The following is a 13,653-nucleotide window of genomic DNA, read 5'->3' as shown; positions in this document are numbered from 1 at the left end:
GCTGTACACACACAGTAATAAGTAGCACTCTGAAGACTTTGGCAGATATTAATAACTGCCCTTTACGCAGTTCATAATTGCCTATTCCCCTCATTTCGTGCTATTAAAAAATGTCCATTGATAAAAGAGCTCATGAATATGTGCCACCAGCTGCAATTATACCTAATTTCAAATAAAATTTTCACTCAAACAATTCACCCCAAAAATATGAATCTGATCTCTTGGTTGAGCTGCTGATTTCCCATGTTCCAAAGATATTGAATTTCAACAAGCAATTCAACCAGACACATGTACTAAGTATGAAGCACTGAGATCCTCCAATTCTAATGTGTTATTTTATGGTGAGTAGCCGAAAAGCTACTAGAGAGACTACTCTTACAATTAAAATATTATCATAAACTACATCATTAAGAACAAAAAGTAGAAGAAAACGATTCAAAATTTTTGACTTACTAGAGCCAGAAATGAATATTGACGTAACTGAATGCTGTATTTAACAAGGCAAGCACTTGTGTTGCAATAATCAATGCACTACATGGTAACTCTTTAGAAAAACTGATGGTTTCAATATGAAAAAATTTTCTGAATAGTATGACAAATGTAAAACTACCCAACAAACTTCACTTTTGGGCACAAAAATAAAAGACAATTTCCACCACCTGGATGCCCTCCAAATGAAATAACTATCTTCAAAACGTGAGGCTAGCTATATATACTCAGTTGACTGAACTTATCTGTTTCAAATGGGGACATTAGAAAAGCTAGGGAGGATGTTTACACAACCACATAAGCCAAGTGAGAGCAGCTAGCTAAAGAATAAGATCCGTAGAGGTGAAACCAGGAATACAGAGGAAACTGAGATTAGATAAGAACAAAGGTGTTTCTGCTTTCTGTTACTTGTCAATAATGTAAGCACAAATATCATAAGATATCTTAACCTTTAAAGTAAACCTAAGAATTTGATTTATTTTTAATTAATTACATTATATATTGCGTAGGCTTACTTTTGTATAATAATGTGAAATTAGGACTGCTCAAACAATTATTATAAGGTATGTTGGAGATATACCAACCTCAGCGAGAGAGAATGCTTGACACTGTGGAGAACCAAAATTCATTTGGTTCTCGACAGTGTCAAGTGTTATAAGTGTTTGCATTTCAATAGTTGAATCGTGAATATTCGTCATTATCTTCGTAAAAGACACCAGAAAGTAGGGAGAACATTAACATAATGGAGAACAAAGAAAATTTCACTGAAACAAAGCCAAGGAAGGGCAAGTTCCTTCTTCATACTGACAAATGTTTTGGTTGGCCCAGATATTACAATGGGTAACGAGTTCATAGGACGTCCTGAAAATCAGTTTCAAATCAAATCTGTTATAAATAGTTGGAATGCGTGTGACTTTTAACACAACTGAATACAGCTAAAAATTATTTTTTATGCTAATGAATACTTTTAAGACATATTTTAAGTATTTTGTTCAGTTAGACTAATGTCATTGGTTGAGATGGATAATACCCTAATTATTGCTTTTGCATTATTACTATGAATTCCTAGCGCAACATTTTGCAAGTTAGTTAGCTCTCAGTAAAATCCTGAATTACTATAAAATCACACTCTCTTGAGTCTCTTATTAAGATAACTAAGATATGCTTGGTAATTACTGTTTTGTAACGTTAGAGGGTCAAAATTTCGGAGAATGATCCAGAAAATTTGCTAAAAATTCGTCATATTTTGTGAGTGACATTATTTTGGCTGATGTTCTCTTAATTTAAAACCCACTCTAGTTTAGGGGAAACATTACTTCAAGTTTATGGCCCGATACGATACTTGGGCAATTTTATATTAATTACTTGGTTAATAATTTAGGATTACAGTAGAGGAGTTACAGTAGATGTTGAAATTTCGTAATGTGCCTACTTGGAATTAATTTTAAGTATTACTTAGTGCCTATTCTATTAACATTTCAAATTATCTTAAAATGTAGGTTTGAATATGGCTCTAAATCCAAAGGACATGAAATACACACATACACAATCACATACAAAGTCAAATATTCTAACCAAATAACAATTAGTACCGATTTGCAAGCAAAGAGACACTTAAACTGAGAGGCACATATCCTCATGGTACTGAGACAAATTTAGCGAAAAATCATACTTACTATGAGAAATAAGGACTATAAAGGCAAGATTGCTTTAAAAACATATTTTGTATATTAGATATGGGTAATTGGATGCCTCACTCATTTCGTGTAGGAATATGTTGACTTGAATATTTATTCAAAAACTAGTTTCTTGCAACTTGTGGCACAACTCCGTAATGCATTCTACGGAGTTCAGTTTTGATAAGTGAATAAAACTGGGTGGCATGTAGTTCATTTTATTCATAACTGAATTAACATTCACAAGCGATTTCCAATTTTAAAGAAGTCGTCACATAAACTTGACGAGAGAAAGGCATATTGTCATCACCAGCTGGTTTGAATTGGTTGAAAAAATTGACAGGCTTTAGACAGTTCTGTAGGCTTCTGCCATCTATTGCCTGAAAAATGCGAGCATATCTTGCAAAAGAAAGCTATAGAGCGAGTTGTATTGACATTATAGACCCGAAGAAATATTTAAAATTTTGATATGATTTGGGTGTGGGAATGTGATAACAAATTTTATTGTTGTTTTCTTTTAGTTAATCCCTCACAAGATAATTTTTTAGTAACTCCACGAAGTGACCGTGTTCAGTCAGTTTAGTCGCGTACAAGTGAGAATGTTGATATGTTTTGACCTTTCTACGATAAGTTGTTAGAAATTAAGAGTTGTTTACGAAAAGTTTTCTGCTTGCAATGAAAATTACTAATGTCCTCAATTTCACCTAATGGTGAATTAGTAATGTTGCTTAGAACTACTGCCACCCGGTTAATACTGGTGTTACTGATTTTATTTCTGTTGGTGTTCGTTTATGTACATTATGAAGCCCGGGTGACAGACTTGGAAAACAACAAACGAAATCTTGGTAAGTAGAGCATCATTTATTAACATCGACGTATTTTAGCAGTTCCCAATGTGTAAGATGTTTGCTAATTACCATTTCTGCTCGACAGAAGATCTTGTAGTGCGAATGCAGGTGCAGGAGCTAGAAAGTAGAAAAACGAGCGAGAACAAAGAATCAAGACCCCGCGAAGATCTTGTAGTTATATACAACAGAGTTCCAAAGACTGCGTCTACCAGTTTCATGGGAGTTGCATATGACTTGTGTAAACAAAATGGGTTCCATGTGCTTCATATAAATGTCACAGGAAATATGCATGTTTTAACGTTAGCAAACCAGGTATGTCTACATAGTAGAAACATAAATAATAAGAATCTCCTCGAGAAAGAAGTTGATTTGAGGTAAATGTGCCCGCGAAGAATTCTTGAAGGGGCAATATTAAATGTTAACTAAAAATTACCTTTTATGTAACGCTAACTACTGATGCGTTTTTTAAGGTGTGTTTCCAAGTATACTTGGTTCAGTTCTGCTTGTGTAATTCCTAGAGTATATGGAGAATAGATAAATTAATGGCTTTTCATTATTCTGATGATGTCCTGGCGCTGCTTGCTGCGAGGCAGTTCTCTGCAAAGTCACAAATTACCATAAACCCACCCTCTTTTGACTACCGCCTTAAGATGAATAAGAAGTAATTGGTGATTGCAATGTAAGAATGTCAAATTTTAGAAGGGTACTCCAGAAAGTTTGCATGAAATTCCTTGTGTGGTTTTGTGAACCTCCCAGCTGGTGTTCCCAGAAAACATAACCCACTGTTCGAGTGTGACATTCTTTTCACTGTTTACCTCAAAACACTCTTTCATTTGATCCTTCAAAACAAGTTACTGGGCAGTTTGAACTGAAGTTACCTAGTTATACTTGCTAGCCTCAAGTTCTTCTTTTGACAGTTATGTGCTGGTTTATGAAATAGATTGCAGACAAGCTAACTTAACATTGCCTTTAATGTCGTTTTTTTTATTTTCCATACTAAATTTAATCATAAATTTCAAAAGCTAATTCAAAAGTGAGCCAAAACATTATACATTATTGGAAATAAAGCTTTAACGGAACCCTTGTATCATCATAACCGAACATTTGCTGGCCATAGATGATGCAGTAATGGTCACTTATATAATATTTTATTTGATAGATGTAAGACTCCGCTTGAATTGCTCTCTCACTTGAATAGGGTTTGGGATTCCACTGGAGACTTTTACCCCTGATGTGATTGGAATTTGGGCCATAATGTCAGGAAGCCAATAAATATTAATATTGCCTCTCCACAGGAAAAAATATCCAAATGAATAATTAATTTTTTTTATTTGTAGACCCTGTTAAGTATTAAAAAGTTAGAAAATACACACGTCAACTGCCATTGAAATAAAATGAATTGCAGAAAAATGTTGATTCCTAAGGCCATACTCTTTGTTTAAACCATGTGAGAAATTGTGGTTTAATCAGTAACCAGAGTACAACCTTAGGAGTAATTATTAACCGTAAATTTTGCTTTATTCAGGCTGATACCATTGAGATCCTATTATGGAAGTTGAAGGATTTCTTGAAAAAAGATGGCATAGTTTTTTATCAGGCTGATGAAACTACCTAGTTTGAAACATCTTAAAGCAATGTTTTTGATCTTATTAGTTAATTCATGCCAATAAAGAGGCCTTGAAGTGAGATCTTTACCAGCTTTGTAACTTAATTAGAAACCAATTTAGGTAAATAAATTGAAAATTTTAATTGCTCTTGTAATTTTTTGTCATATGTTGGCAGATTTTGACATTTGTAGCTCAAAAATGACAAAATAAAATCAATATACTGCAGATACAGTCAAAATTCTGAGGTGGGTCATTATTGGCCTTAATGGTGTTGTGAGCATGGTTATTATGACATGGGAGGACCAATATAACGGTAAACTGTCACATGATTACCACCCTTGGAAGTACCTAGATGTTTTCCTCTAATATACCATAATTATCTTTTAAAGTGCTAAATGCCTTCTCCATTTACCTTAACATGATTTTTAATAATGGAAATAGTTTTCTTTGATTCTGTCTTTAAATAAGTTTTAAATGTTAAATCCCTCAGGCTAAATTTGTTCAAAACGTAACGCATTGGGATGCAATGAAACCTGCCCTCTACCATGGTCACATGGCTTATGTTGAGTTTAGCAGGTATGTACTTTGCCTTTTATGTCTTATTTGTAAAGGTGTTTTGCTTTGAATAAAATTAGTTGTGCTAGTGGTTTGGTGAAGTGTGGAAGTAATGACCAATAAAAATGGATTATTATTTTGTATTTTAAAATGCATATGAAAAAGACAAAAAAAATAAATTGTAAAATTTCAATGTAACATTTATAAGGTCATTAATAAGGCCAATACACTTCAAGGAGTAGGCTAAATGGCAGATTAAAAGTAGGACTGAGTTAGTAGCTAGAAAGATGACTTCTTAGAGACTAATGTAAAGGTATCTGCCAAATTTAGTTCTCATGTTCAGTATAATAAGGGACCATTTGGTCTCAATTTCGCCCAAATAAAGACCGCTATCTATCTATCTATAATATTTGCCCCAAAATAAATATCTTCATGCATTTTTATCTGGAAAGCAGACAGTGGATTTAGCATCATTGACTTTGAGGGCATGGGAAACTTCAGTTGTAACTGTAGAGAGGCATGAGACACTAAACTTCTGTGTGTAGATTGTGAAACCCTCAGAATGTTGCTCTGAAAATTCAAGCATATAAAGGTTACTCCCTCATTGTCAAATATGCCCATCTGGTTTACACTATTGCACTTATGTGTTTCATTAGAACTGTTGCTCTGGGTATGCTGAAAATTAGTTTTACTTAAGAAATGGAGTTAACTCAGGATTGGTAGAAAAGATTGGGAAAAGGAAAGTGCCATTGCAATCATAAATGCTATATTGAAGTTTTACGGAATGAAGTCTGTCCAAAAACTATCCAGCAATGCAATATTTTGAGAAAATTAGCCTCCCTAGAACATTGAGGCCTTAGTACACTTCAAAGACTCCCTTTGGGGCCTCACATACTTATCCCAGCATCTCTTTCCCTTTTCAAAAAAATCAGCGAAGGCCTTTTTTGAATAGTCATCGGCTGCTTCTTCGCATTCTCCTTTATCTCGTCAAGCGGCTGTTTGGAAGACAGAGCTTTTTTCTCAGGGTCATAGCCAAAGACCCATGATACATCTCAAGTTATGACCTTTTTTTAGAAAACCTGGGTCATCATTTGTGGTTTAAAGCGAGTCTCCTAAGACTGCTGCATAAAATCCTTGATGTTTACAAGATAAAAGAGAATGCAACGAGGCCGCTGATGATGATTCCGAAAAAGTACAAATTGTTTTGAAAAGTGGAAGAGACATTGGGATAAGTGAGTGAGGTCCCAAGGGGGGTACTTCAAAGGGGGACTAAGGTCTCATTGTTCTAGGTAGGCTATTTTTCTCAAAATATTGCATGGCTGGATCCTTTCCAGACAGATCTCGTATGTAGTAATGCAATAGTGAAGCCTTTTGTATTAATTCTCATTGCAGAAGCTAAGAGGTCATCTTCCAAGGGTACAGTTAGTGTCTGTATTAATTTGACTTTGCAATTTAAATATCCAGGCATGAAATAGTTTTGCTGATGGAATTTCTCCCATTTTCCTTTTTTTTAGGTTTGGAGTTAGTCAAAGGCCAATATACATCAATTTGATTCGGAAGCCACTGGATAGATTAGTTTCCTATTATTACTTCCTTCGGTTTGGTGATGATTTCCGCCCTCACCTAGTTCGTCGGAAACATGGGGACAAAATGGTAATATTTTTCAAACTTTCATGTTGACATCAACTACAGAGTAACACATCATAATTGGCTTGTTTTATGATTTATCAGTAAAAATGTTCATCACAGTAATTGGTATTTTTGATTATTTATACCACAGAGAATAATATACTGTGGACCTTATTTCCTCTTACTGTTGCATAAGAAATTTAGAGAAAAGTATTGTTACAGTGTGATCCAGAACAGCAGCAATCTTCCTCACTCAACATTTAGAGTGATGGAAAAGTGAGGGTTCTTCTTAGTACCACTGAGATCGGAAAGGGGATAAGATGTTTATTACGCAGAGCAAATCTGCCTTATTAAATATATTTCATTCAATCCCTTAGTGGTGGAAGAAGATCTTCAGATACTAACAGTGTTGATCATTGCTTTGTTGCTTTAGAGTTTGCTTGTGATGATTTCTGTGATGAGCCTGCTCTGTTTAAACCAAATTTTATTAGCAACAGCTTTAGGCATAAAGTCAACTGTAAACAAAGTACTTAACTGAGGACAGTCCCACCTCCTTGTTTTGCTCGAGTATAATAGGAACCCACCAGTGGCTTCCTGTGGTCAATGGAAAGAAAGAAAACTCATGTTGCTTCTAACCACCAACCCAAAAATACTTCCCTATGGAAAACTTGAGCATCTCAAAAGCATGGATGACTGCAAACTTAATTTTGGCCCTTTTCAATTAAATTTTTGTACCTTCAGTACAACAGGATTTAATAACAAATGCCTTAAACTGAAGAAGTCATGTTTTTAGATAACTGTTTTGTACATCCACTATTTTGGGTATCATTCTTCCGTGTTTGGTTCTTTCAAATGATATTGGCTTATCCCATTTATATGTATGCTGAATTGCTTAAGAATCAATCTTATTTTTTATAGTCATTTGATGATTGTGTGGAATTGCATCAACCAGACTGTGATCCTGACAATATGTGGCTTCAGATTCCTTTCTTTTGCGGCCATGCTGCTGGGTGTTGGTAAGCTCACTTTTATATCAAAGAAGTAAATTATTAATTCAATAACTTTCAGGACAAATCACTCTACAATGAATTCCTCTTTAGAATGAAACAAACTCACAAATTTGTCCCAGCTGCAAGGATAGATAATTGTGTGTATAAATTAAGACATTGCTGAAACAAAAATTCCTTGATACACTACAAAGAGCACATTTTTTCATGTGGCAAATAAAATCATATATAAAGCCAACACAATGACAAAGCAATCTAATTATGACTTTAATGGAACTAGTAGTGCTGACTGGTGAAAACTTCACCATGCAGAGAAAGTAAATATGCTTGTCTAATGGGAGTGATAACATTGGAGAAAACAATCATCTGCTGGTAAGGCCCAAAACAGTCAGCTGTTTAAATGCATAATTTAAAATCATGCCTCTGCTAGCTTAGTAATTTTTCTGGGTAGACATTCACTATCAATTTGGTATAGGAATTAATAATTAAATTAATTGTAATTAAATTTTCTATGAAATTCCAAGAAATTGTTTCATTCAACATTTCATGTGTACTTTATCATATTTACTAATGGGAATTGAAGCTCAGTTCAATAGAGTTTCATTTGTACTTCTCTCAGAGTTTCTCCCTGCACTGAGATCATTTTTTAAATTATGACTTAATTCATTAATAGTAAATGCCAATAGCATCAGGAATATTTCTATTTAACACAATGTAAGTTCTCAGATAAAGTTTTGTGGATAACTTGCATGCTAAGTTAAAGATAAGTGAGGGGCAAAGTTATCTCACATTAAATTATTAATTTAAACAATTTGTTGGTAAAATATTAAAATTATTGTTTGAAAAGATGTTTTCTTGGGCTAAAATTGTCATGCGCTTATAAATTTCACTCATTTTCCATTCATGGAAATCAGTGTTATGTGCAGAAAAAATAAACTATCTATTATCTTATTTTTATTCAGTTTAGATGATAAAACTTGCTCCTTAGATGGATGGATAGAGGTCTTCAAATGGGCAAAATTGAGACCTATTGGTCCCTTAAAGTATCCCGAAAATTAACTCATTACTAACAAAAAAATTGATGCATTTCACTTTACGTATGATCTATCTTGTATGTTGAAGCATTCTTATTAAACTAAATGTAGCTGGTAATTCTTCACATTTATTTATTTGCTCAGTACCCTTTGTCTTCAAATGGTACCATAAATTTCTATATAATTATCATGCATAATTTTAATAATTTCCTCTTAACTAAGGCGGGAAAATTATTTTATTCTAGGGAAGTCGGCAATAAATGGGCTTTGGCAGAAGCTAAGAATAACCTGCTAAAGCATTACATGCTTGTTGGAATAACAGAAGAGCTTCCAGATTTTATTTCTCTCTTGGAGAGTACTCTACCTCAATTCTTCCGTGGGGCTTTGGCTCACTACCAAAACAGTTAAGTTTTTTTTTTATATTTAATGCTATTTATGATTAGTTACCATATGTATTGGCATATGAATCATGCTTTTTTCCAAAATTATTCCCCAAAAAATACCCCCTCCCCTTCCAATCAGATGTGTGAAAAAATAGCATGCCTTCATTCCTGACACTAACTATTGTAGGTTAATTTGACGTCAGATGGTCACTGCTATCTTGCCCAACTCCAAAATACGAGGTCTGTTCAAAAGGTTCCTGAACTTTTTGAATAGCATGCCTCCAGTTGATTATTTTGTAATCCGCTTGGAGGTGTTGTGTCTATGGAAACTTCATGAATAACCGACTTCAACCATTGTTGATATCTTGTTTTGCTGATTAGTTACGACCATTTATGTGAAGGAGTGGTCGTGGAATGCAGAGAAAAATCAGATCTGCAGAAATGAGCTCTTTGAAGGAGCAGTGTTGTTCTGTAAAATTCTGTGTGAAACTCTGCAAGTCCTTCAAAGAAACTTAAGAGTTGATTACCAAGGCTTATGGTGAGAATACTATGAAATGTAACGCATGTTATGAGTAGTTGACCCAGTTCAAAAGAGGGTGGCAATTTGTGGAAGACAACGAGCATTCCAGAAGACCATCAGCATCGACTGATGATTCCTACATCAAGAAAGTGAAAGATCTCGTTCATGCAAATCAACATTTGACTGCCAAGGAACTTACAACTTACATCTCTATTGATTCATGCTATGAAATCCTGGCTTAAAAATTTGAGGTTGCATCAAGTTGCCCCACCTGGCTCCATGTCACGTTTTCTTGTTCCCTAAACTAAAAACCCCGCTCAAAGTAAAAAGATTTGCCACCATTCCAGAGATGGAAACAATTTGATAGAGGAGCTACCCCAGAGGCAGTGTTCCAAGACTGTTTCAAAAAGTGGAAACACCATTGAGATAAGTGGATGAAGGCTTCTCGGGTTTTGCACCAGGTCAGGTTGGGTAGCACCAACGTTTTGACAGCTAACTCCGCCATTGTCTTTAGGGTGAAGTGACATTGCCGGGATTGTGCCCAGTATTTATATGTTTGGCGTGGAGTCCGCTGTCTCGTGATTGGTTGAGACGCTTGTTCTCTCGATTCCGTGATTCTGCGATCTTTTTGAGTACGGGTTTCCATGCGTTACTAATCTGGAATCCGTTGTCTCGATTTACCAGGATCTTGTTCAATCTTATGTGGACTCCTTCTTTGACAATCCGGTCCCAGTATCCATTGGCCTGACAAAGGACCTTTGTCTTGGAGAATTCTATTCTATGTTCCTTTTCGATGCAATGTTCAGCCACCGCTGATTTCTCGGGGTAGCATAGTCGGATACATCTCTCGTGTTCAATGAGTTGCTTTTCCACTGTTCTCCCGGTTTCCCCAATGTATGATTTCCCACACTCGCAGGGGATTTCGTAAACTCCAGCTCTTTTTAGATTCCGGTCGTCCTTCACAGTGGATAAGAAGGATTTCAACTTGCTCTGAGGTTTATGTATTTTCTCCACCTTATGTTTCTCAGATCATTCTTCACCATTGAGATAAGTGTCTATACATTGGGGAGGAGACTCTTTGAAGGGGACTCTGACCAATAATTTGTTAGAGGAGTATTTTTTTTAATAAAATGTTTGGGACTTTTTTAACGGATCTCATTATTTTTTACTTAAATATGTTCTTAATATTCTGACAACTGCCAAGGTCAAATATATATATATATATATATATATGTATGTGTATGTGTATATATATATATATATATACAAACACAGTAATCAACCCGAAGGTCGGTTTAGTAGGTGATAGTAGAGATCACCCAGTACTAAGCCCTATACGGCGTGTGAAAATTCACACATCAGGGTAGGGGGGCCAGTTCCTTTCCCTGTGCCGGTTATGGTTCCCCAGGAAGACCTGGTACCCCGAAAAATCACTTTAGCTTGGGTGGAGCTGCAGGTGCCCAGAGTGCCTTGCCCGGGAATCGAACACGGGACCCTCTGGTCAGCAGCCCAACGCTCTACCCACTGGACTACCGCGACCCACATATATATATATATATATATATATATGTATATGTATATATATAATATATATATAAAATATATATATATTATTTATATTTATATATATATATATATATTATATATGTATATATATATATTATATATATATATATAAAATATATATACTACCTTGATCAAAAAGTTCCCGGAATAACCACCGTGTGGCGCTCCCATCGTTCCGATTTGAGTTCTGTTTTTTTGTTAAATTGGTACATCTGTTGTTGATATTCCCTTTAAATCTTAGTGTCATAACTTGACATTTGCAAAAGTTACGGTCGGTTTTCGGTATGTCCATCAGTGCTTCCTGCGATTTTTCCATTACTTCCTCTCGGCTGCTAAAACGCGTTCCCCGTAATGGTTTTTTAACTCGATTGAACAGAAAGAAGTCACAGGGAGCCAAATCAGGTGAATTCGGTGGCTGTTGGATGGTATTTGTTGCATTTTTCGTCAAAAAATTACGAATAATGATAGCACTGTGCGACGGTGCGTTATCATGGTGCAAAATCCATGAGTTTTCTGCCCACATTTCTGGTCTCTTTCGGCGAATTGCTTCACGCAAACGTCTCATAACGCCCAAATAATACTCCTTGTTTACTGTCTGGCCTTCTGGCAAAAATTCATGATGCACTACACCGTTGTAATCCATGAAAACCGTCAGCATTGCCTTCTTTTTTGACTGAAACCGACGTGGTTTTCTTGGTCTCGGCTCATTTGGTGAACGCCATTCACTTGCCTGATGTCTGGATTGCGTGTCGTACTCATAAACCCACGTCTCGTCTCCAGTAATGATCCTTTTGATGAATGTGGGATCGGATTCAGCCTCGCAAATCATGTCTTTTGCGACGTTAACACGGTCTCTTTTTTGCATGAAATTGAGGTCTTTTGGCACCAACTTTGCTGCTACACGACGGAAACCCAAATCATTAACCACAATGTCTTGGGCGGATCCATAGGCAATGTTCAAGTCCTCCGCTATTTCTCTGATGGTTAATTTGCGGTTATTGACCAACATTTCTTTTACTTTATCAATTTTTTCACCGACTTTCGATGTCGATGGTCTGCCACTGCGTTCATCATCTTCGATTGACTCACGACCACTTCTGAACCGCTCGTGCCACTGGTAAACGACCGTTTTTTTTAGAGAATCGTTGCCGAAACACTTTTCCAACATTTCCAACGTCCGTGCGCCACTAAATCCGTTTTTTACACAAAATTTAATACAAGTTCGTTGTTGCAAATTTAAATCCATTTCTGCAATTGTAAAAAATCGCCAACACACACAGAGATAGATGTACTCTTGGCTATGTAACTTTTGCAAATGTCAAGTTATGACACTAAGATTTAAAGGGAATATCAACAACAGATGTACCAATTTAACAAAAAAACAGAACTCAAATCGGAACAATGGGAGCGCCACACGGTGGTTATTCCGGGAACTTTTTGATCAAGGTAGTATATTATTTATATATATATTATATATATATATATGTATATATATAATATATATATAAAATATATATATATATGCTTTCGTAGACGTAACACGGAAGTGCTGAATAGTACAATACACAGTAACACACAATATAGAAACACAAAAAAAGAACACTCACACGTATTTTCTTGATATTTCAACGGAAACAATCCGTCTTCCTCTGAAGATATAGAAGTAATTACTTCTATATCTTCAGAGGAAGACGGATTGTTTCCGTAGAAATATCAAGAAAATACGTGTGAGTGTACTTTTTCTGTGTTTCTATATTGTGTGTTACTGTGTATTGTACTACATATATATATGTTTTTTAAGGTAATCTACCGGTTAAGGTAGGTTTTTGGATGGACACCACTATCAAACAAGAATTTCATTACTCCTAACAAAACACAAAATCCATCATCCTACTCTATACCAGGTCCCTCTTCATCTCTGAGTACCTTCTTCCTCCCTTCATCCCGTCCAACATCCCTATCCTGTTCCTTCCCTTTCCTCGTTTGCCCAACATTCTACCCTCTATCACAGTCTTCAACATCCCACTGCCTGTCAACACCCCCTTCATCCACTTTTCCTGCCTCCATAGGATTGCTCCCAACAAACCACTCTCTTCGCCCACCATACCAAGTACTTCCTCATTTGTTTTCTTCTCTGTCCATTTCACCTTCTCCATTCTTCTCCACACCCACATTTCGAAAGCCTCCAATCTACGTCTATCCTCCTGCTTCAATGACCACGTTTCCGCACCATACATAGCTACGCTCCATATCAAAGTTTTTAAGAGTCTTTTCTTAACATCTTTACTCAAAGTCCCTGTCATCAACTCCCTCCTCCTTGTGAAAGCCTCTTTGCCTAG

General features: G+C 35.8%; 1 protein-coding gene across 2 annotated transcripts in view; it reads left to right on the top strand.

Moving 5' to 3' along the window:
- Nucleotides 1–2,590: 2,590 nt before the first annotated feature.
- The window catches only part of Hs2st (Heparan sulfate 2-O-sulfotransferase), a 16,395-nt gene continuing 5,332 nt past the window's right edge, over nt 2,591–13,653 (top strand). Inside the window, exons 1-6 of one of the 2 annotated variants that reach the window (XM_071599745.1) lie at nt 2,591–3,010; nt 3,102–3,325; nt 5,111–5,196; nt 6,690–6,828; nt 7,723–7,820; nt 9,091–9,248. In XM_071599745.1, the coding sequence (XP_071455846.1) occupies nt 2,854–3,010; nt 3,102–3,325; nt 5,111–5,196; nt 6,690–6,828; nt 7,723–7,820; nt 9,091–9,248 (862 nt within the window). In that variant the 5' untranslated portion in view covers nt 2,591–2,853. Of the gene's footprint in view, nt 3,011–3,098; nt 3,326–5,110; nt 5,197–6,689; nt 6,829–7,722; nt 7,821–9,090; nt 9,249–13,653 lie in introns of both variants that reach the window. The other variant, XM_071599744.1, reaches the window with a different exon arrangement.

Source organism: Hetaerina americana, unplaced genomic scaffold (genome assembly GCF_022747635.1).
Source record: "Hetaerina americana unplaced genomic scaffold, ioHetAmer1.1.p SCAF_1, whole genome shotgun sequence".
Taxonomy (NCBI): domain Eukaryota; kingdom Metazoa; phylum Arthropoda; class Insecta; order Odonata; family Calopterygidae; genus Hetaerina; species Hetaerina americana.
This window is presented reverse-complemented; position numbering and strand designations above follow the sequence as displayed.